General features: G+C 47.8%; 2 protein-coding genes across 3 annotated transcripts in view; one reads left to right on the top strand and one right to left on the bottom strand.

Moving 5' to 3' along the window:
* NINJ2 (ninjurin 2) overlaps positions 1-3,629 on the top strand; it is a 48,539-nt gene extending 44,910 nt beyond the window's left edge. Inside the window, exons 2-4 of the mRNA XM_061444796.1 lie at positions 295-526; positions 1,502-1,686; positions 2,560-3,629. Of these exons, the coding sequence (XP_061300780.1) occupies positions 295-526; positions 1,502-1,665 (396 nt within the window). The 3' untranslated portion in view covers positions 1,666-1,686; positions 2,560-3,629. The remainder of the gene's footprint in view (positions 1-294; positions 527-1,501; positions 1,687-2,559) is intronic.
* Positions 3,630-5,221: 1,592 nt separating this feature from the next.
* The window catches only part of B4GALNT3 (beta-1,4-N-acetyl-galactosaminyltransferase 3), a 66,942-nt gene continuing 49,987 nt past the window's right edge, over positions 5,222-22,176 (bottom strand). The window contains exons 6-20 of one of the 2 annotated variants that reach the window (XM_061444787.1): positions 21,717-21,817; positions 21,305-21,372; positions 20,675-20,753; positions 20,176-20,242; positions 18,307-18,450; positions 17,783-17,892; positions 16,856-16,956; positions 15,513-15,589; positions 13,908-14,910; positions 12,204-12,502; positions 11,670-11,823; positions 10,849-10,921; positions 10,226-10,379; positions 9,414-9,540; positions 5,222-9,134 (exon numbers count right to left, since the gene is read on the bottom strand). In XM_061444787.1, coding sequence (XP_061300771.1) covers positions 9,026-9,134; positions 9,414-9,540; positions 10,226-10,379; positions 10,849-10,921; positions 11,670-11,823; positions 12,204-12,502; positions 13,908-14,910; positions 15,513-15,589; positions 16,856-16,956; positions 17,783-17,892; positions 18,307-18,450; positions 20,176-20,242; positions 20,675-20,753; positions 21,305-21,372; positions 21,717-21,817 — 2,666 coding nt within the window. In that variant the 3' untranslated portion in view covers positions 5,222-9,025. The remainder of the gene's footprint in view (positions 9,135-9,413; positions 9,541-10,225; positions 10,380-10,848; positions 10,922-11,669; positions 11,824-12,203; positions 12,503-13,907; positions 14,911-15,512; positions 15,590-16,855; positions 16,957-17,782; positions 17,893-18,306; positions 18,451-20,175; positions 20,243-20,674; positions 20,754-21,304; positions 21,373-21,716; positions 21,818-22,176) is intronic. The other variant, XM_061444788.1, reaches the window with a different exon arrangement.

A 22,176-nucleotide genomic window follows, 5' to 3' on the forward strand; every position in this document is an offset into this window, starting at 1 on the left:
ATCCCTGGCTCTGGGTAATCTACATTGTTGTAACTGTGGACAAATTTGTTTTCCATAAAAATACCCGGTATTTTTCCAACCTTGCTGAGCTCTTGATCCCTGCAGGTACCTTGTGCCTCTTAGTATCATTAGGCGACTGTGAGGGGAGACTGGGCACTCTTAACATGCTTTAACTGCAACTTTGACTCTTTTCCAGGATTTCTAGATAAACCCCATGGGGAGACAGCAGCCTGTTAGATGCAGACGGGTCTGTCACCTTAGCAATCATTTATGTGATTTCTCCTGTCTCCCCAGGGCATGAATCCCCGGCTCCGGATTAATGGGCCAATGAACATCAACCACTACGCAACAAAGAAGAGCGTGGCAGAGAGCATGCTGGACGTGGCACTGTTCATGGCAAATGTCACGCAGCTCAAAGCGGTGCTGGAGCAGGGGTCATCCTTCCAGTACTATGCCACCCTCATCGTGCTCATCAGCATCTCCCTCTTCTTCCAGGTGGTGATTGGGATTCTCCTCATCATCACTGGTAAGGTGGCCACCGAGGCACGTGAACCCTCGCAAGGTGCTGCAGGGGCAGGGCACCCCATTGGCTGGCAAGGGGGTGGGAGGCAGAAGCCTGTCTCCCCAGTGCACCCAGTGCATTCCCCCTGGCTGCAAGCAGGAGGGTTGAAGACAGCTTGATGTGGGCAGTGGGGAGGTTTGTGTTACTGCTTTTCAAAGTGGTGAGTGGGTTGGGTTTTTCTCTTGCGTAACAGCACTGAGCATTACTTTTCCCTTACTTCCCCACTGCTGAATCCCTGTTGCAGGGAGAGGGCTAAGTTTTCTACCTCTTGCTGACCATCCTGGAACATGCTCCTTCATACAGCTCCTGCAGATACTGCATTTTAGCTGTATCGTTCACCTCACTCAAGCTGGGGCCTAACAGAACAATTGAGGAAGAGATATTAACCCTATATTAACCTCACATTTAACCAATCCCACAGTTTTCTTAATGCCATACAGGCAACATCACCATTTCAGACAGGCTTGTCCAGTGCTCCGTCTAATACAGGAGCTGCTATACTTTGGCCTTCAACACATGCCCAGTATTAAATATCTGAAGAATGCTGCTTTTTCCTGTACAACCTATGTGGTTTTTAATGTGGGACATGGGATCAGAGTCTACTTGAAATCCTGTGATGTGTTCCTTCTGCTGCCGCACATGGCACAGCCTTTCCTGGTGGCAGCCGCAGTGGCTGTAGCCAGCTGTGAGGACAAGGGGGACAAGGGGCCACAAGGCTGCTGTTCACATGGCTTATTCACCAGACAGCCCCAGTAACCAGCATGTTCCCATATCTGAACTGATCAATGCCCATCAGCTGTGGCCCCTGTAAAGTTCCTGGGACTATTCCCCCAGCTGCAGGGCACCATGGACATTTACTGGGCAGGGAAGGCTTGCAGGGGCTGGAAGACTTGGAGTCAAGCTACAAATCTGCCTTTCTTTTTGCGTCGTGCTGCACAGCTCGTTTGAACCTGAATGATGTTGCAAAACAACCCCGCCTGAATATACTCAACAATGCTGCCACAGCTCTCATCTTCATCACAGTCATCCTCAACATCTTCATCACGGCCTTTGGGGTGCAGAAGACCGGCCTCTACCCTAACAGGAATTTTAGACCTTATTGAGTCACTGGCCAATGGAGTCAGGTAAGAAAGAGGTGAGTTCCCATCACTGCCAGCCCCTAGAAAGGCTCTCGGACTCAGAAAACATCATTTCAAGGTGAAAAAGGAGAAGGCAAAGCTGCACAAATTAACAAAGCCTTTCCAGGGGCATGTTGCTGTCCCACAAGCATCTGGAGCCAATGAACAAATTCCCTCAGAGGAGGAGGATTTCTCCTTACTTTGTCTTTAAAGGAAGAGCACCAAATATCCCAACTGTTGGGATTTACGAGCGTTTCCAGGAGGCTGCCAACCTCATGATAGTTACGGATAGGAGTTGTGGATAGGAGCTAAATTTGGGAAAGAAAACTATGTGTGCTCTAGAAGGTATCCAAAGATGGCAGCCTTACCTGAGCAGAAGAAAAGGAAGGTGCTGGTGAGGTGGAGGAAGAGCTCTTCACGACAGCCAATGTGGTTTGCAAGGGGCTGTTTTAAGACTCTTTCATTTTCAAGAGTCTTGTGAATAAGAGTCCAACCAAATGTTTGGGTTCCTGTGTCAGGTCAATGAGGGAATGATACGTTTTTAGGTCAAAAGTGCTTTAGGTCAAGAAGCAAAGTTCACATCCCTTGCTTACGTGACCTGCAAAGTGTAAACATAGTTTAAATGCAATATACTGGGCCAACAGCTAGTAAGAAAGCTTGAAAGACAACATAATATGATGAGGGAGGATACAGAGGCCAAAAGCATCTATAAAAACACTGCTGGCTTGTGGTCAAGGAGGGTGTGAGCACTGTGGAGCAGCACTCCACACCCATAGGGGTGGCCAAGTGACCCAGTACACCATGACTGTGCCTCTCTGCCCATGTAACGTGGAGGAGCCTGCTGCAACCTTATACTGGCATTTCTTGTCTTCCCTGCAGGATCTGAGCAGTGCAGCTGGTGGGGAAAGCTCTCCTTCTCTACATTTTCACAGACCTCAGCAGGAGCCCATTGATGAATCCAGAAAACTGGGTTAAACTTTCCAGACTGTGTTTGTGTCCTGGTATACCAGCCCCTTACTGTAATGCTTTTGCAGTTCTGAAGGGGTAAAAGCATTGCCTTTCAAAGCTAGTGCAAGGTTTGCTAGAGAAATCTGCAGGAACAGCAGCAGGTACACAGTTTCAAAGCATAGTTCTGTAAATCTCATCTCTTATTTTTGTTCTATGCATCATATACTCAATATTGGCTCACTTTGTAGAGAAGACTAAACAATTTACTTTGTAGGCTAAGTAAACAAGGAAAGTCCAGCTTTTTTGTCTCAAGCATAAGTTGCTATACTTACAGCAATGCTATTCAGTAGTTTACCTCCCAAATGTTGGAATGGATTTCTCAAACTATAAATGAAGGAAGTTCTCATGGGAGGATAGAAAAGCGTGTGTATATCAATGCAGCTAAAACCAGTTCATATATTTTCCTAGTTGTCTGAAATTAAACGTGACACAGTTAAGGAAACAATCAGATATTCCAGCATTGGAAAATTAACAATGACAGAAAATAGATATTCTGGTATGATGTCATTGCCAGGGACCAATCAGGAATGATGTAAAAACAGCCTGACAATATTTAGTAGAAAATGAAGAAACATTATACAGAAGGAGATGCTGTAGGCTTATTGCCACAATGAGAAATGGCAGGTGCATGGTGTATTAATTTATTAAAAACATCACCATTATAATTTAAGGTCTCATCACTAACATAAATGGTTTTAAATATATCATTTTTACATTGACGATGCTGGGAATTCTCTTGTACTAGAGCAATTTGTTTCCTTTAAAATATGTCTTTGAATTAATGACTTTACAGATACTTTTTTTTAAAGAGTAAAATTTTGATCCTAAATTTTGTAACTCTGTTATCATGCTAAAAACTTGATATTCTGATAGCCTGGTGTAAGCCTATTTAAACAGTGACATGCTTTTCTGATTATTAAACTATTTCTTATTCATTGTAAGGCAGAATGAGCATTCAATGTGGATTTTCATTTCCATACTCTTTCTACCACTGAGAAAGAAATGCCACCAAAGTGCCCACGTATTGGTCCTCAGGAGCTACAGGAGTGCCTGATGCTTAAAACCAGACACAGGCAGATTTCATTGGTAGTCTGTGTTTGAATTTCCAGGACTAAGTTTCTGTTTAAGTCAGAGTTGGTGGTTTTGTTTCTGGAGAGGGTGTGAATGATTTTGCCCACAAGGGCTGTTGGGCAGGGCTATGGGCCAGCATCAGCTGGTGCCTGCAAATGGCAGCGGAGGGAAAGTTGCATGGAAAGAGTACGGTGGAAAATACCAGTTGTGCATTTACCAGAATCTGAATCAACAAAGCTGAGCGCAGTCTGGGATCTGTTTGGTGAAGCAGGTAAAGACTCATCCATCCGGGAGATGGTAGGTCTGGAGCAACACTGAGTTTGCTCCTTATCTTGGTCCTTGGTCTTTGGTGAGACTGACAGCAAACAGGGCTGAACGTTCCTGGGAAGCCTTTGTTATTCTGCTCTCCTTTAGAGAAAGGCTTCACTGCAGAGGTAGCAAAACTAGTTCTAGCCAATGCAAAACCACCAGCTAAAGGCTTTCAGCCATTACTGACCATCTGGATTCATGAAAAGGTAGAAAATTATGCATCTCGTGCAGATCCCAAATCCTATGACTTATTGCTTCTCAGAGCAGGAGGCAAAGCAATTAGCATCGATGACTGAATGTAAAGAGAGGAAAACCCCAAGACAGAAAAGGTTCAGCTGGGAAAGAAGCAGTGAAGGGAATTTCATTACCAGATCTTGACTTCAGCATCATCATCTCAGAGAGCTGCCAGATCAGGTATGGCAGCATGTGGCCTGAGGAAAGAGGACTTCCTGCCACCCAGCCCAGGCAAGCAGAAGACTAATAGCAGCACACTGGAATGCTTTTCCCCATCACCTTTAATAATCTTTACCATTATAATGTAATCAGACTCATTAGCAACCTTGGCTGCCTTTTTCCCTCTCCAGGGCTGACTCCCATCCCTGCCAAGCTTTTTATACTCAAAGGAGGCGCAGCTGAAATGAAAAGGGGCCAAATTTGAATCTAAATAACCAGCTGCAGTGAAAGAGCTGACCTCTCATTTGTGTAGGCTATATCAACTACTGAACTCAGGTCTAAGCTTTGACCTGCAGTCTTCTCCAGGAATTGTTCCTTGCTTGTGAGAGGGACCACTTCGTTCTCCGCTTTCTCTCTGTGATGATGACGTTGCACTTGTGCTTTTCTGGGATGTGTGTATTTATCTAATGTTTCTACCTTGTTTCATGTGATAAACCCAGGAACACAGGAGAAAAACTGTTTTGTTGCCACACCACTTTCTACAGCCCTAGAGAGGACCAAAACAGGTCTTGCTCCTGGCTAATCTTGCTCGCTGCACCCCATCTCTTGCTGCAGAGCTCTTGCTGGCTTGGGCAGAGAGTGACCTGTCTCTCTGGTACTGCCTACGCCTTTGGTTATATGAAGCAGAGGAGAAACACCTGGTTCCTAATCCCTACTGTATGGTGACGCAGGAGTGAGTAACACACAGACAGAACTAAGCTCTTGGAGGAAGACAATGTATTTATGAAACATGAGGAAGAACCAGTATATCCCCCAGCTCTACAGAGGGATGGCCCACGAGTCATCTTGAAGGCACAGAGCCACTTTAAGGCAGATAATTCAAAGGTACAATTCAGGTTTTGACACAAGGCATCAGTATCTAAAAAACAATCAACTTGAGACATTTTTAGGCAATGAGAAGAGACGAGATGTTCATACCATGCAAATGTTAAAGACAATGACAAAAAAAGTCACATTGTAATTTTCACACAATACCTTTCTCTCAGAATAAAAGCCAGCCCTTCTTATTTCCCTTTGCTGACCTGAAAAACAAGCCTCAGCCCCACAATTCATAGTCCTGAAGACAGAGTCAGCATTTGTGGGCAGATCCCACTTGATGTACTCGGGTCCCCAGCCTGGCCACATCCTGCCCCAGGGAAAGTCTCTGCTGCAGCATAGCCCATCATCTTAAAAGGATCCTGGTGACAGAAACAAAATCACTGTTGGGGGAGTCACCTTCCAAGCCATGGTGAAGCCAGGTTCCCTCTTGCTCTCTTAGAGCTGTGCCAGACCCAGAAATGAGCCCTCCTCACAGCAGCAGTGCATGCCATGCAACACTAGTGATAGGGCAAACCGCCTTCTGATCAGGGACCATGGTGGGCCACATGGCCACATCCTTTCAGTGCACGGTTGTGGGACTACCCGCTCCTGCAAGGTTTGCTGCTGGCCAGCAAGCTGGGGAGTGTGTAGCCCCTTCTCTCCCTGCAACCTACAGTGGTCTTGTGAGCATGTTGGCTGGAAGACAGCTTTTGTCCTTATGGGTCCTCTCCAAGCTCCTCCATGGAGGCTGCCAACTAGTGCCAAGTAGCATTGATCACATCTACTACTGCAATGCTTAAACACCAACTAAGAATCTCCACTGCGCTTGAAAGGGAAGAACTTTTGTGATGGCAACTTTGACAGTGGTGACATTGGCCATCAGAAAACCGGACTGAAACCAGACTGAAACTCCCTACATCTCCACCAAGGAGTCCTCATGAGGTAAACAGTTCTACTTGCCACTGGCCTGGGTTACAAGGCATGAAGGAAGTCTCTGCCATGGCAGGGGGGTTGGAACTGGATTATTTTAAGGTCCTTTGCAACCCAAACCATTCTATGATTCTATGATCCTAAAGGAGCACAGTCACAGCTAAAGCATGGGGGTTAAATCCTCACATTCTGCTGGCAGTGCTGGGGTGAGGGCTGCACTCTACTTTCCAGTCCACTCTTTCCTGATTGTCCTCTCTGGTGAGAAAGAGGGGTTACTCATACAATTTAAGCGAAGTGAGTTACCTTCTGGATGCACCTAATTCTTGCCAGTGTCTGCAGATGAACACCAGCTGATAATTTCAGGTGCTGCAGACCACATCTAAGCCAGATGTGAAAGCACACTCTATGCATGACATAAGAGCTGCCACTGAATCCATTGGGTCTCCATTTCCAAAATGGGCATCATGCTGTTCTCTGCTTGATGGGGTCACACAGCTGGGTCCTGCTGGTGCTTCACCTCATTCCAGAGCTTGCCTTCCCTGCCAGCCTCTCCCCATTCCACAGGGATTGCGTGACAGAGCCAGCCCAGGCAGGCTGCGGAGGCACAGTCCTGGGGCCTGGAGAGCAGCTCACCTGCACACTCGTGGGGTTGTGCCTGCATTTGAGTGAAGCACAGGCTCTGACATGCACCAGGAGCATGACTGACACTGCACATTCCAGGCAGACACAGAGCTTATTGCATCAAAGGGCTTTGGCCTCCTAAACTCCCATAAGACATGTCAGCCTCTTCCCTCTCGCCCCAACTGCAGTGTTTCATTTCCTGGTCTCTGCATGGGTAAAGTACTTTCCCTCAATTAAAGAGACTGTCCTGGCTTGGGCAGAAGGCTAAGGCTGCCTCTTCTGAGATACTGAGTGTCTGCACTCTGGCAAAGGCTCCACAGAGACACAGCTCTCACCATAGCTGTACACTGCACAGTAAATCTTGCTGAAATCTGATTGACTTTTTCTGACTCCATCAGTCACAAAACCTGGACTGAGGCAAGCAGATGATTTGATGAGATCTCTACCTCATGTGCCAGAACTTGCATGTTCAGTTTTCTACTGCAATAGTGGAGCCTGATGGACTTGTCAAGCACCACAGAATAAATAATAAATGAATGCCTATTCTGAACTGGCATTCATTCCATCAGCAAACAACTTTAGTACCATGTCAGCACAGTATACATCCTTCATTATTCACTTTTCACTCTGTGCAGAGATGGGTGCCATGAGAACCTATGTCATGCTCTTCCCTGAAGCTTGCAACCAGTAGCAGCCTTTTCTGCATGGTATGGGAACACTGAAGCTCTAATGTAGAGCACTGAGTGTGCCGGGGTTTCTGTAGTCTTGTAAAATAGTTACAGAGGTAAAAAATCTTGCCTTGCATTAACAGGAATTACAGGGGATGAGAATTCCCTGTAGCATCAAGTCAGCTGTGGACAAGGGCTCTTTTCACAGTCCTTGGATAAATGCCAGTATAGGTCTGCACCTCCTTTTACTCACTCAACCCTCTTCTCTCCTCGCTGTTCTTTGCACCCAGTGCATATGCTAAGACCTGAGGCCACCTCCTCTATACCAGGCCAATGCTCCCAGGGCTGTTCCAGCGATGAAGCACCAACAACTGTGCTGGTTCTTCAACCATGAAGCACCAACAGCTGTGCTGGTTCTTGAACCATGAAGCCTGCTTTTTAAAGAAAAGTCAAACTATGACAAGACATAACTGTGAGGCCATAACTTATTAAATTAACCTTTAGATGTGGCATAAATGTACAGGATTTGGAGAGCAGAACACTCTGTCTCCTCTTTTTCTGACAAATCCACAATATTTCAACTAATAAAATATTGCCACTTCTTCCCTGCTAGAGTTTCCCTGATATCATTAGGACAAACACACAGGTCTGTCAGATAAGGCTGCAAAGTTCCTCCTGAGATGCCCTCCTAGCTTCTCTGTATAACCCCTCCACTATCCTCAGGCAGTGGATCAATAATTTAAGTGGGCTTGTAACATCAATCCCTGCCACTTTGCCCAGCTGCGGGCAAACTTGGCTCTCATAAGGGAAGTGTACTTGCATCTCCACCCGTGGCCCATAATTTGCTGAATATGAGCACAGTTGTTCCTAATGACTAAAGTGAAAAGCACAGAGAAACGTCTAAGCACCAGCAGCCTAAAGTGCCTAAGAGCTCCTCCCAAGATTTCCTTGGGTCAGCATATGGGCATGTGGACACAGTACAGTCCAGAGAACTTCCTTTGGTCCCCTGTCCAAAAGCACGGATACTGGAGAGATGGGGAAGGAGGGGAAATGGGAGGGTTGTTGTTTTTTCTTTTTTCCATTCAAGTATTGAAGGATAAGCTGTGTTACTCTAAATAAACCATTCTGGGCTTAGCTGGGATTTGTGTCTGTTTGGTTTGCGCTACACAAGACTCAATGGGAAATATGGCACCTCTCCCACTGTACCATTCGCCAGACCGCACGGCAGGAAATACGAGTCCTTCACTTGTCAACATCTCACCTGCACAACTTCCCCCTGCAAGACACAGACCCCATGTCTTGGATACAACAGCTCACAGGAGAAGCTCTTGCTCCCCTAGCCTGACCATTCCTTCCTCGGCTGTGCCGGCCCATTAGAGGGCTCTGAAGGCAGAGGAAGAGTTTGTGTGCTCGGCTCTGTGCCTTGATAAAGTGCACATCGAGACGAGACGGTGGACGGTGCTGCCGAGCAGCTTTGGGGTTGAAGGCTACAGTGTCTTCAGCTGGCGCCTGTTCCACATGCCCCGCTTCGAATGAAACCAGTGGAAGAAGTTTCTCAGGGAGAGACGCTCCACTTCCAGGCCGGCCTGCAAGATCCTGGAAAAAGGAGAAGGATACATTTAGGGAAAACGGGATAACAAAGATACACTGGGGGCTCAGCCCCAGGAAATCTCTCTTAAGTTGTGCTGTTGTCAAGAGACTGCAATCAAACTGAGGAGTAAGGAATAGCTCAGGCATCTAATTTATCTAATGACACTTGCTGAGTGTTTATGCACCCTTGAAAGCAGGACTGGTCAGGAGCAGCCTACATATGACAGGCTAGAAGGAAAGACAGCTGTCAACATGGGATTGCTCAGGATGACAAGGGACTCCTACCTGTCCAGGAGTTCCCAGTCCTCTCCTCCCCAGCGGTCCCGAAACTCTTTTGTGTTCATGCCTCCAATCTTGTCCAGGTCAGACTTGTATATGCCCAGGAGACCAAACCCATTCACCTCCCAGTAGCCTGAGAATGACACAAAGAGGCACAGGTATGTGGGCATTTTGAACCATTGATGACGCCAGCTTGATGCTGATACCAGATTGTCAGCTCAGCACCAAGGCAGAGCCACCCATATTAAAGCTTTGGGAAGTGTTAGGACTGCCCTACGAACTTGTTAGCAGAGCCTCTCACATCTCCTGTCTGGCAGCATAGTACCTAGTATATTTAGACCACCCCAGCTTCAAAGGGTTGTCCCTGTGCCTGGGTGGCTCAGGATGGCCACCTGTCTAACATCGGGATGATTCTAACATCAGATGATCTGTGCCACCCACTTTTCTCCCCCTGAATTGGATTGGTTTCTCTCATCCCCAGGCGACCAGCTCTCCTCAGGACAGGCTGTGCCCCCTTATCAAAGAGAGAAATGGACAGAAAGAAGCAGAAGAGGAGTTTGTCAAGGTTCTCAAACCCATAGAGAGCCCTAGAAGAAGTGTCATGTAAAGGGCTCTGCTGGCTCTCTGATCTCAAACTGCAGATTCCTGACACTGTTAAAACCCATCCTATCTCTAATGTACCCTCAACTAGTGCCCCTAGAAGTATCTTAAGCTCCAGACCTCAACAGCACCAGAGAAACAACTGTGGAGGTGGCAGGCACCCTCCTTCTTTCCCCATTCCCCAAGATCTGAGCCAAAGAGGCTCCACTCCCTCTTACCATCAGGCCACTGTGGGGACATGCCACAGTGCAGCCGCATGACCATGGGTGCGAAAGCCATCTTGCCTTCAACGCAGTGCTTCCGGATTGAATCAATGACTCCAGCTGGGAAGTGGATGTGGAGGTCGCACAGGAAAATGATGCTGTGTGGGTCCTGGAACCAACCACACAGGTTGGGAAAGAAATTGGTTGACTTTAAGTAAGTCTTTCTTGAGGGGCAGGAAGATGTGGGAAATGTGGGAGAGAACTAAAAAGCCATTTGTTGCTACATCAGAAACTGAGATCTTAGAGGCTGGCAAAACAGCCACTGAGGGGCTGTTCAACAAAGGGTGTGAAATACTGTAACTGTGACTTGTCAAAGCCAGTATCACAAAGCTGCTACTGCTGTCCTCCTTCCTGTTCGATAGTCCCAGCAGGCGGACCGAGAACTGAATGGACCACAGGCTCCTTAGAATAAAGGGTGAGACCCTTATTCTAGAGAGACAGGAAACACATCTACATTTGATCTGTTCTGCTAGGCTACTCCTTCCCTAAAACCCCAGCATGTTCAATGTGAAAGGCAGGGCACCAGACACATACTAGAACCTTCCCTGTTTCTTCCACCCCAAGGCCCCCAGGCTTACCGTCACAAGGTCTATCCCCGCCTGCAGCCCGGCAGAACGCTCGAAATTCCCTGTGAGCTTCAAGTACCGATAGCTGAGGGTCAGAGGGGAAAGTAAAGTTGAGTGATATATGCTGGTGAGCACAGAAAGCACCACTAGCAGTGGTACACTGCAGGCGTTGGGCTGTGGAGCTGCCCATGCCCCTGTGTATCCTCTCGGGGAGGAGGAAAGCCTTTGCTTTGTGGGAGTGCACAAGCTCAGCACTGCTCGAGGCCCCAGCATACCCTGAGGGTCTTCCCTCTTGTGAAGCAGGGATAGGGCAGTCCCTAGCCAGTCTTTTCAGCTCTAGTCCAGCTCTACCCTAGGGCTAGACCTGTTACTGGAAACCCTGGTACATAAGAGAAATGACCAGCAAAGGCTGGTACACAACAGAGTAGAGTAAGCCAGACAGTTACTCCAGCAAGCGGAGTCCCCAGAGGTCTCCACACTGTCCCATTTGTCAGAGCTTTCTTGTCCTTCCCCTGCCCCAGCGCTGTGAGACTTGCTTTCTCTTCTCTCTTGCAAACTTGAACAAAAGCCAGGAGAAAAGAGATGCATCTGTATGGATGAATACAGTAAGTATAGTCTTACCGTTTTATAAGACTATTATATACACTGTAGTGTATATAATTTATACGTATACATAATTATACATTATAATAAGAACATATTCATGTATATGGATGGATATCTTTGGGATATCACAGGAGATTGTGGCTGGTCAATACACAGAGATTGGCAGATGTGCAGTGTTTGCAGGCATGTGCATGTGAGCTGGTTTTGTGACCAAGCTGTACTCTCACCTGTGCAAGGCAGATCGTTTCAGAGCCTTCTCTACATCCATGTCATCACTGCTGTAGTCTGTGATGATGATGTTGAAGTATGGATCCTTAGTGACTCGGAACAGCTCCTCCATATCGGAGATGAACTGCAGCACCCAACGTGCCTGGTTTTTCACTGGTTGTATTGCAAGAAGGAGAGAATCAAAGCAAAGCTAATTTCAATGACCCTGTGGCTTCTCAACAGTCAAGGCTTCTTGTCTTCCCTCAAACCCTACTAGCCTTGCAGGGATGCTGAAATAGGCCCAGGCTGAAAACCTGGACCAAAGAGTTCAGGAATCAGTGTTAGTTCTTTCCCAGTGTGTGACAGGAGTTTTCTTTGAGGTTACAAGCCAAATTTGGGAATTTGGGCTCAGTCTATTTCTGAGGGGGTTTAACTTGGAGAGAACAGAAATTGGAAGTGACTCAAACAAGACAGTTGAGGCTGGCCCAGACCCGCTGCTCAGGAGTACTCTGCTGGGAACCTCCCACTGTGCCATCCCTCAATGTCCCCCTTACCTGGCACCACAAAGTGAACCACAGCACGGTGGTTCCAGGAAAAGCCCTGTGGCCAGCACAGCTCTGGCTCGTCTGCCACAGCCATCAGGTGCCGCCGGCGACCCCACACCAGGTTCCTCATCTTCCTCTCCTCCTCCTCATCGCCACCAATGCCCTGCCAGCCCCGTGCAAAGACGTACTCGCTGAAGCGAACGAGTCGCCCTCCCTGCTCCAGCAGCTCCAGCTCCAGCAGGTAGCGGCTGCCCCGCATGCGGTCCTGGCGCTTCTCCACGTTCACAATACGCTGCAGCTGGAACCGCCTGCAGGGGATACAGCGGGGGTGAGCACATCCCCTGTACACCAGCCCCTCGCCCTCCACCAGCCTGTTCGGCTCTGCTAGGCTCTTTCCTCCTGGCTAGCACAAACCTTTCTGTCCCCAGCCTCCCTCTGCTTTGCTGCATCACTTCCAAAGTCCCATGGGAAGGCTTACCACCTGTTTCCTAAATGTACAAGCATGTGGGATTAGACCTGGGAAGCCAGCCAAGTTGGCAAGGGAAATTAAATAAAGGTGACATAGAAAATAACACATGTGACTGAATGATTGAATAGTAAGTGTATTTGACACCTCCCACAGCGATCTTGGCACAAGGAGTATGTTTGGGCTAGTGAAATTGGCTCATGACAGCTTATCAGCCAATTACACAGAGTAGGACTGAGAAGTTCTACTGTAAAAACGGGGGTGAGCTATAAGGTCAGAATGGTCAAAACAGGATGAAATGTCAGGTCATGCCCTTTCGGATCACAAGAGTTCCTGCTGTAAAATAGACACTCAACAGTTAAAATGCTGAGAAAAGCTTATGTGTACTGATCAGTTAGAGCATGACTGATGTGATGCTGAAAAAACAAACGTAACCTTAAGATGTAGCATTAGAGCTACTTCCAGCAGGGATTGGGAACTAATAACATCCACTTTATAAGCACATCCGGGATACTGGTCAGTAATGTACAAGAAAACTGACCCAAACCAAAACCCGCATGGAGAAGGACAGATAGGAATATTGTGGAAATAGAGGCCAACTCAACAGAAGGGTCAGGAGTTGGATTGTTTAGCTTATAGAAGCTTAGAGAAGGTATATCTTTGCCAGAAAGGCAATCAAGATGGTAAGGCTTGGGAAGAAAAAGAACCATATTGTGACACATTCAGATAACAGTGTAGGGTATGAGGTCAGTATACGGACCCACATAATCTCACAGGTTCCTTCTGGTCCTACGTCCTAAGTGATTCATAAGCTGAGATGTGGCAGACACCAAACAACAAGCACAAGGAGCTCCAGTCCTAATTCGTATCACCAGGGTTTCTTAATCTTCAGCTGGTAAAATGCTAATATGTGTTCTCAATACTTACACTCTGCAAGGAGGAAGCCAGCAAAAGGCCAGTGATAACCAGCTGGATGGAAACCTCCAATCTTTTGGGTTTACTGCCACCAGGTGTTGGAGGGCAATATTCAGCCCCCAGACATGGTCTGGTGTCCAACTAGTCCAATTTCTCAGACAAAAAGGAATTTAAAGCCCAATTTGTTTCATAGATTCCTTGCCTGAAGTCTTATTTCCCACATCTACTTTATCCTCTGATTCCCACTATCTCGTTACATGACAAGTATTCCCTCTGTAGCATGGTACACCAGCTCTGGAGTACCACCTCTTAGTTTCTACATGGTGCCTTACCCTTTAGTCCTCTGGTTGAGCTTCTTCAGGAAGACACGTGTGACTTCCAGGGCCTCCCTTTCTTTTAGCAGCAAGTTTCCTGACGTGTTGCATTTCAGGTCAATCCAATCTGTGCGCAGCATATGGAAGTCCAGATTGCTTGTGCTGAAGGTCTGCTCCCAGTTCACCGCCTGGTCGAACACTGGTACGTAATCAAAATCCTCTTCATCTTCCTCCTCTGGCTCCCCATCCACCTCTTCCTCTTCCTCTTCTGCTGCCACAGGCCCAGACTTGTCCTTTGCAGGAGATGCCGCTTGCACCTCTCCGTTAGCCATGTCCCCATCATTGGCCACCTTCTGCTCAGCAATGTAGGACTCCACTTGCTTCAGCCACTGTGTCAGCCCAGGCTGGTGGCTGGGGCTGGCAGTGCTTACAGCACGTCTGCCAGCCTTGCCAGAGACTGGAGTTCCCTTCCTGGCTGGCACAGTGCTTGCTGGCTGCAGCCCATCCTTAGTAGTGCTAAGGTCTCCTTGAGGTCTCAGCCCTTTGGGACTCATGACCTCTGAGTTCCTGGGGACACTGAGAGGCTGCTGAGACACAGGCTTAGAAGGAGGGTTTGCCTTTTTGACAGTTGCTCTCCCCTGGACAGCCCTGGCGTGCTGCGGAGGGCTCCTGGAGTTGTCTTTGACGCCAGCTTTTAGACGGGGTCTCTTCATTACCGGGTTCCCTTCTAAGCCAGCCTGGCTGAGGCTGTGGTTGGCAGAGGCCACCGTGGCTGATTTGACACCAGACCTCTTTGTCCTTCTCCTCTGTGTCCCCCCCACTGTGTCACCACCCACTACTGAGAGGAGCCGACGGCGCTCCCGAAGGGAATAGTCCTCATGAACATTATCACTGCCCACCACATTGCTGGCAGCATTGTGCGCCATCTCTGCCTTCCCTGTGCCAGGCAGGTCGGGGGCACTGGTACTCTCCACATCCTGCTCAGCATATTGCACATCATCCAGATTCTCCTCTTGGGAGCCTGTGGGAGTAATCACAGTTACACCTCTGACACCTTCCCACTACCTTTTCTGTCCTGACCCGTCACCAGCCCCACCACGGGCAGCTACTTCTTGCCTCATCTCAGCGTTGTCTCCTGCTCAGAGGGACAGGGATGCTCCAACACATGGGAGCTGTGCACCCTCCTCAGCACCTATTAGCCTATCAGCATTGCCAAAGGCTGAGGAGGTGTGTGCCATTGCCTTTAGTCATCACTTTGGCCACAGCTTTGCAGGGCAGGTATGAGCACAGGAAGCCACGCTGCACACCTGGAAGCCACGCTGCACACCTTTGGCTCTGTCACTTCTGCCCACATTTTTGCTGGAATTGCATCGTTAAATGTGGGATTGAGAGGTAGTTGTCCCGTTGCCCACTACAGCCCACTGTTTGGTGACCTCCCAACCTGCCCGTAAAAGAAGTGAAAGTAGCCGCAAAAAACTCTTCCCAGCCACAGCAACCTGGCAGTGAAGGGCTGTGACTTCCTTAGTACAGAAAGTCCACTACTTCTTTCAACCGGTGCTGGAAGATCACACACCAAAGTGACGGATAAAAGGATCTTCCAGGTTCTGACATTATGGCCCCTACCTGGCTGCTCTGTCTTTTCTCCAGAGTCCAGGCTCTTCTCCGGCCGATCCATTTTCATGTACTTATAGAATCCGAATCTGCAGAGGGAAGGGCAAAACACAAGTTTGAGAAAAGTTACTTTGCCCTCTCCAAATAAATTATGGCCACTGCTTCAGAGGTGATGGTCCATTACTCTGATTACATCCACCCAGCACCTCTAGATCCTACTTCACCATCACCATCTTTCATATCTTTGGTCAATCAGACCTTACTCTGCACTGTCAAAGACATCCATTTTCCTTGTTTACCATTTCAGTCTTTCAGACATTTTCTCAGAAGTGCAGAAGGAAATCCCAATATAAGTACCCTGAAACACTTCTTTAGCCTCCTTTAAGTTGCTCGCTTATGATATAGTGCTCACAAATGCAAGTCATCATGCTGCAAAAGCAGCTCAGGCAGGTAATTGCAATGATCTCTCTTTCTCTTCTCTCGTACCACCACTGTCTTTGTGTTGCCCTCATATGCCTGTACTTCAGCTGTTTGGGAGGGATTTCCAGGACTGTTTCATTCCATGCGTGCTTGATGTCAAGCAAAATGCCTCCCTATTCCCAAGCCCTATCACAATACAAATGTTAAAGCTGTGAAAGCAATAGACCTGGGTGGCACCTTCCAGCCCACAGCAGCCACCTTGTCCGTCCTTTACTAAGATAAGAGCTTCAGCCCCAGGAGCTCCCTCCCAAACTTATGATCTGTTGTTTCAGCCCTCAAAACAGTCCTGTAGGGAGGAAGACGATCCTGATGACAGGAAGGCCACTATCAGCTATGTCACCAGAAAAGTGACTCTCCTTACCCTGTAAAAAAGTCCTCCTGCAGGGAACGGAGTCCTCACACAAGGTTGCACTGGGGAGCACACAAGTGGTAGTTCCCTCACAGGATCACCACTGAGAGCTGGACCCCAGTGAAGATGAATGACAAGCATTTCTTCCCCCAGAGAGATGCCTGATGGTGATCATGGTTTGGTTTTCACGGTAACAGCCATCAGGAGGCTCCAGCTGCTATCAGGCAAAGTTTGCTGGAAATACACTCTCTGATATAATGGAATAAACATGCTCTGACCCAGCTACTGGCTTAACGGAGCAAGAAAAGCAGTGGCAGTTTCCCCTTGAGACCTAAATATATTTTCATTTAAAGGGGATATAAGTTAACGAAGTAAACTATAAATGTTTTAATGTTTTGCAAAGCTTAGGGAGATCTTGAAGAATTGAGAGAGTCCTACAGAAGTAAGTATGAAATTCCACCCAAATTCCAGCCTTCAAACCATCTCCTTCCACTCTGCTAGGGACCCTTCATTTGCAGCATCCTACCTTTCCAAGTAATACGGGTTTTCCTGATAGAAGCATTTGTTATCTTTCTCCATGTGGCTCAGGCGGCTATAATCATTTGGGTAAACAAAGGATAAATGAACCTGGAAAGAAGGGAGGAAAATAAAGTAAAACCCTCATAAATGCCAAGTATCAGTCACAAGGTGATCCAGACACAGCTGCAGGGTAACTAGCTCTTTTGAGACAGAGCAGGGGTTGCTCACTGTTTGCTTCTCTGAGGCACCTGGAAGCAAGTTGTGAGAATGGAAAACAGAAGGAAGCATGCCGGGATGTGTGCATGGTTATGCCTTTTTCTCTCTCTCTCTCAGCATTGTCTGTCCATCTCTGTAACTGTGCATCTCAATCTTATAACAGAGCAAGAACTAGCTGAGAGAGAGGTGGGAAAGTTCTCCTGAGGAGACGAAGCATGTGTGGAGATCTCCAGACAAGGCTGAGGGATGCAGGTCCCTCAGGGAGGACAAACCACACTGGTGACTTCAGTCTGCTCTGCAATATGGGGGATGAACCCCTGCTATGTTGCATTCCCCATAAATGTGAGCTCCCCCTCAAGACTTGACAGGGTATTTAGTAGTTCACACAGACTACAGTTCACCCATGGGGAAGAAAATCCTTGGACATTTTGAGGCTCCATGTGAAGGCAAGCTCTGCTCTCTGTTTTGAGTTCTGAGGAGCTCTCTAAGGCACACACACATTTGTACCCCAGTGACACCCATAAACAGCATGTAGCACTCATCTCCCTTTTCTTAGTGTTGCCCTTTTCCTGTACTGGGATGCACAGACCTGAACTGCTGATGGTCAAATCTGCCCAGGAGCTTCAGGTCAGTGGAGAGACCCTCATGTTTAATGTGATCTCCCTCCTTCCTCCTTGTGTTCCCCTGGGCAAATACCTGCTTAAGGAGTAAAACTTACAAACTGGAGTCCCTGGTAGCGCTGCAGAGGGAATCCATTCACCAGGTAGCTGGGCTTGTATGGACAGTCTGGCAATGCTCGGCGCACACGAGACTTGCTGAGCAGAGGCACTGAGAAAAAGAAACACATAGGCAAGTGCTGTTGGAGAAGTCCTGCTGCAACCAATGCACCAGCTTAGCTACATCTGTGCCTGGTTTCTACTTATCCATGTGAAATACTAACAGATACATCAAGTAAACTATCTTGCACAGCTCATCTCTTTACATTCCTCTACAGCACTTACACAAAAACATTATGCCTGGGGATGTTGTATGAGCTGGATGCCAAGAACAAGGAGCTGGGTTTAGTCTGTGCTTTGTCTCCTACAGTGACAGATATTGTATGCTGCCCCCCTCTCCTGCAATGGGGAGAAAAATAGGTGGCCTTTGATAACCATGACAAAGGAGGACAATCCTTCTCAGTTGTGCTACTGCACATGCTGGGACAGGCTGTAGCTACCTCCTCATCTGCTTTGCAAGTCTTACCTTCATATAGAGTGTCCCGGGGGTCAGGCTTCAACATGTCAGCTGGGTGTGCCTTGCTGCCTGTGCTGTCAGCGGGTCGCCTCGTGTGACTGGCCAACGTCTGCGGGATGTGCCCAACCTCATCCATCTTTAAAAGTGTCTCGTCTAGAAACCAGAGGGAGAACGGAAGGGGGAGGAAGAGCTAATTCGTCCCTTGGCCCCAAAAGGTAACCCTGTCCAGTATCAGCCCTTTCCAAATAGCATTGCATCCGTGGCACTAACACTATCTCTGGCATAGTAATGCCTAAATGGGGCTGGTCAGGAGCTTCACTGCAAAGGCACCATGGAAAGGAAAGGCTTTGACTCAGAAAGCTGGAAATACAGAAGCTATAGGGTAGTTGAGTAATGGAGGAACATGACCTTCTGCCTTGGACACAGCAGCAGTGGTGTGCTGAAGAAGCCCCATGCTGGCAGGAATCACTGGACCCTTCTGAATTATTAGTATTAAATTTATTCTAAAAGGAGACAGAACACGTGAATGGGAGGAGAAACCTGAAGAGCAGAGCTTTCTCTCCAGTCTTGCTGGAAAAGGATTGGGACCCTGGCGCAAGGCCTTCAGTGGCCAAGGAGAAGGGTACTCCAGCAAGGGAATGGAGACCCACAGTAAGCTAGGAGCAATGGGAAGCTTAAACTCAAAACTGGATATTAGTTATGCTTTTTCTTGGGTGCTGCTGCTAAGGGCCTTCATTTCTCCATGGATCTTGCTCTGAGATGTGGGGAAGTGAATAAATAACCAGGAGGGAAAGGTAAGATGCTGCCAAGGACACTGGGGTTAGCAGCTTTTGGGTACTGAACATGGGAACCCAGAAGGAATGGGATGACATGTGATACAGCCAAAGGCTGGTATGGAAGAGAGAAACACTGTATGGGCAGAAGGTTCCAGGTAAAGATGAGACTGCAGCACTGTGCCCAGCCACAAAGGGATCTTCTGGGATGCGAGTCATTCCAGAATTAATAAGAAGAAAAGAGCAGAAGGAAAAAGGATGGGCATAGAAGACTAACTGAAAGCCTAGTCCGGGCCAAATGGCAGGTTTCAGAAAACACAGCAGCAGGTTGTGATCCAAGACACAGCAAACATATGTCTTGATTACATCAGGGAGTCTTCCATGGGCAAAAGTGTTGGCATAGAAAAAAGCCCAGAGATGTTGGAAGGAAACAGTGGTAGATATGGAAAGGGGGAATGCTGGCAGAGGAAAGCGATGCTGACAAAGCTAGATAAACAGGACTGAGGAGCTCCTTAACTGATAAAGGCATCACTTGATGTGCTGAGAAAGGTTTACAAAACAGAAGAGACTGTGATTATGTGCTTGCTGCAATCCAGCAGCAACCTGAAGAGACTTGAGGCTGATATAGAAGAAAGCAGCAAACCCCATATCACTGGTGTATCCCATTGTGTCCAGCACCTAGAGTGAAATCTCCTGGAAGTGCTACAGCAGCCCCTTCTCCCCGATCATGTCCAGATGCCAACATATCACCACTGCTCCCATGTTCTGGGCCTTACATTCCCCTTAGCTCTCTGCAGGCACTCTCCATTCCATATTACTTGCACATCTGGAAAAGTTGTCACCCTTGCAGACTCTCCTCGGTGCCCTTCCTCACTGCCTCTAGATTTCCCTGAAATAATCCCAATTACTTCCAATTTTCCTATATCTAATCATGAGTCACACTCTTGTTAAGACATCTCTCTCCTGACCTGTCTCTACTTCTTTCTTGTAATGATCTGTACGGATGGTATTTGCCTGGCTAGACTATGGCTCACGGTGAAACACTGTTGATATGTTTTGGAAGAATGGGGAGGTGCTCATGGAAACATGTGGTGAAGATACTTACTAGAAAAAAGGGAGAGATATTTGGAGTCAATGACTTTGAACTTCGCTTCTGGGTCATTCAGTCTCCACTGGAACAGAGAAACACATTAAAATGAAGTGCTTATGGAGTTAACCAAGCCTGAACAAAAGGAACAGGCACAAGGTGTTTTTTCACCAGATGGGTTCACAGCTTCCTCTTTCTCCTTCCTATGACCGAGTTTACCTAGCAGCAAAAGACTGGCAATGAGCTGAGATCCCCCAGGACACATCCAAAGTAGGAAAGGACAAAGAGCTGCAGCAGAGACTGAACAGGGCAGAACTATTCTAAGCAAACAGAGGAAAAGGTCCTGACATGCAGCGAGGACTATCCCACGTAGAAGTAGGTAAGGGCTCTGGCAGGGATTAGATTAATCTCATGCAAAGAGGTGCTGGGGCCTGGGAAAGGAGGGACATGGTTACAAAAGTCATTCCCGAGCTCTGTGGAGACACGCATACAAGCACAGCCATTTGCACAGACTCACTGCTACTTCCACATGGTCTGTTCCTCTGTCATCCTGCTTGTGCAGCACCTCAAAATAGTACCTGCCTGCAGCTGACAACCTGTGAAGAACAACGTGTCTGTCACTGAGAGCATTATGGAACATTTCTCAGCTTGTCAGCACACAATGAGATGAGAACAACCACACCCCTGAAACAACCTATTCTCGGGGTGAGCAGAGTTAGGGCTGCCAAGAAAACCCAGATGCGGACAGTGGGATAGGGAGCTTCCCTTGAGCACCTGGAGTGCTCCAGCCCCTTCTCAGTTAAGTCTGAATAGCTCCATTTCAGTCTTGCCTGCTGGGTTTTGGCCTCTGGGAAACCTGGCCATTCCAAAGCAGGAAGCTTGAGATACAGTTCATATAGAGCAGTCTGGATCTGCTGGTGGCTGCCTCCTCCAGGGAAGAAAAATGCAGTGTTGCATTGCCGCAGTAAAGCAGCAAAGTAGCTGACATAGGTGTGGATGTGTCACTTCAGTTTTGCCGATACCCCACAGTAATCCCATCCTCTATATTGCTAAATTCTTCAGAACAAGCCTGAGTTTCTTTTCCTTCTCCTTGTGATTTCCTGGCCACGTGCAGAGATGCTGGGAGCAAGGGGCTCTGCTCACTCACCTCACCATCTTTGACTGTTGGCTTTGAAATTTCCCAAACTCCCCTGGTGCAGTCCACTCCTTCCCTGTCTGTGAAGAGACAGAAAAAGCTATAGTTGAGTTTCTTCCCGCTATAATTACTGCACTAGGAGTGATGAAGAGGGAAAACTGAGCTATTCCTCCTGGGAAGTTGTCTGTGAGATTGGTAACCTAAGGACAGATTGAATCACGAACACAGAGCTCCCAACAGCACTGCCAACATGCAACTGCCTTAAGATATGTCGTGTCATACCCATCTGGCATCTGTGGTAGTGTTGTCTGTAGTTGGGCAGGAAAAGAAACTTGAGTAGTCCAAGGCAGTAAGACAGGAGGCTCTCCATCCCCACAGAACCATTAAAGCCTTGATGGAAGAAGCCATGCAGCATGCACTGTACCTTGCCTACACTAGCCAGCAGCTGGAGACCAGAGGTCTTTTCATCTGGACTCAGCCAGAACTCAGCATTGTCATCCGCAGCAATGGCAAACTGAAACTCCCCTGTCAAGAGATGGAGGGAGTGAGTAGGGCTCTGGGATAAGAGCACAAAATGGATTCTGCTTCTCTAAAATGCTGTCTTTGCCCTTTTCCCTTTTTTCCCTTTTGATATTACCACCCCCATCCCTTTGAACCTCTCTGAATTCTCCAACTCTGCTGTGACTGAAAACAAAACTTTACTGGTGCAACTGGTTCACTATCCCTTCTGCATTGCTCACCTCCCATCTAACCTGGAAAACTAAGACATCCATTCAAAGTTTCCTGGACTCCTCTTTTGTTTCCAGAGCAAATTCTTGTGTGAGATGCTGTGTCTGGGTGGAGGAATGTGCATGTGGAGCCAAAGGGAGACAGAGGTGCTTGAG

This window comes from Pezoporus flaviventris, unplaced genomic scaffold, assembly GCF_033815535.1.
Source record: "Pezoporus flaviventris isolate CSIRO_AGI_PZ_B2104156 unplaced genomic scaffold, CSIRO_AGI_Pfla_v1 ptg000002l, whole genome shotgun sequence".
NCBI lineage: Eukaryota > Metazoa > Chordata > Aves > Psittaciformes > Psittacidae > Pezoporus > Pezoporus flaviventris.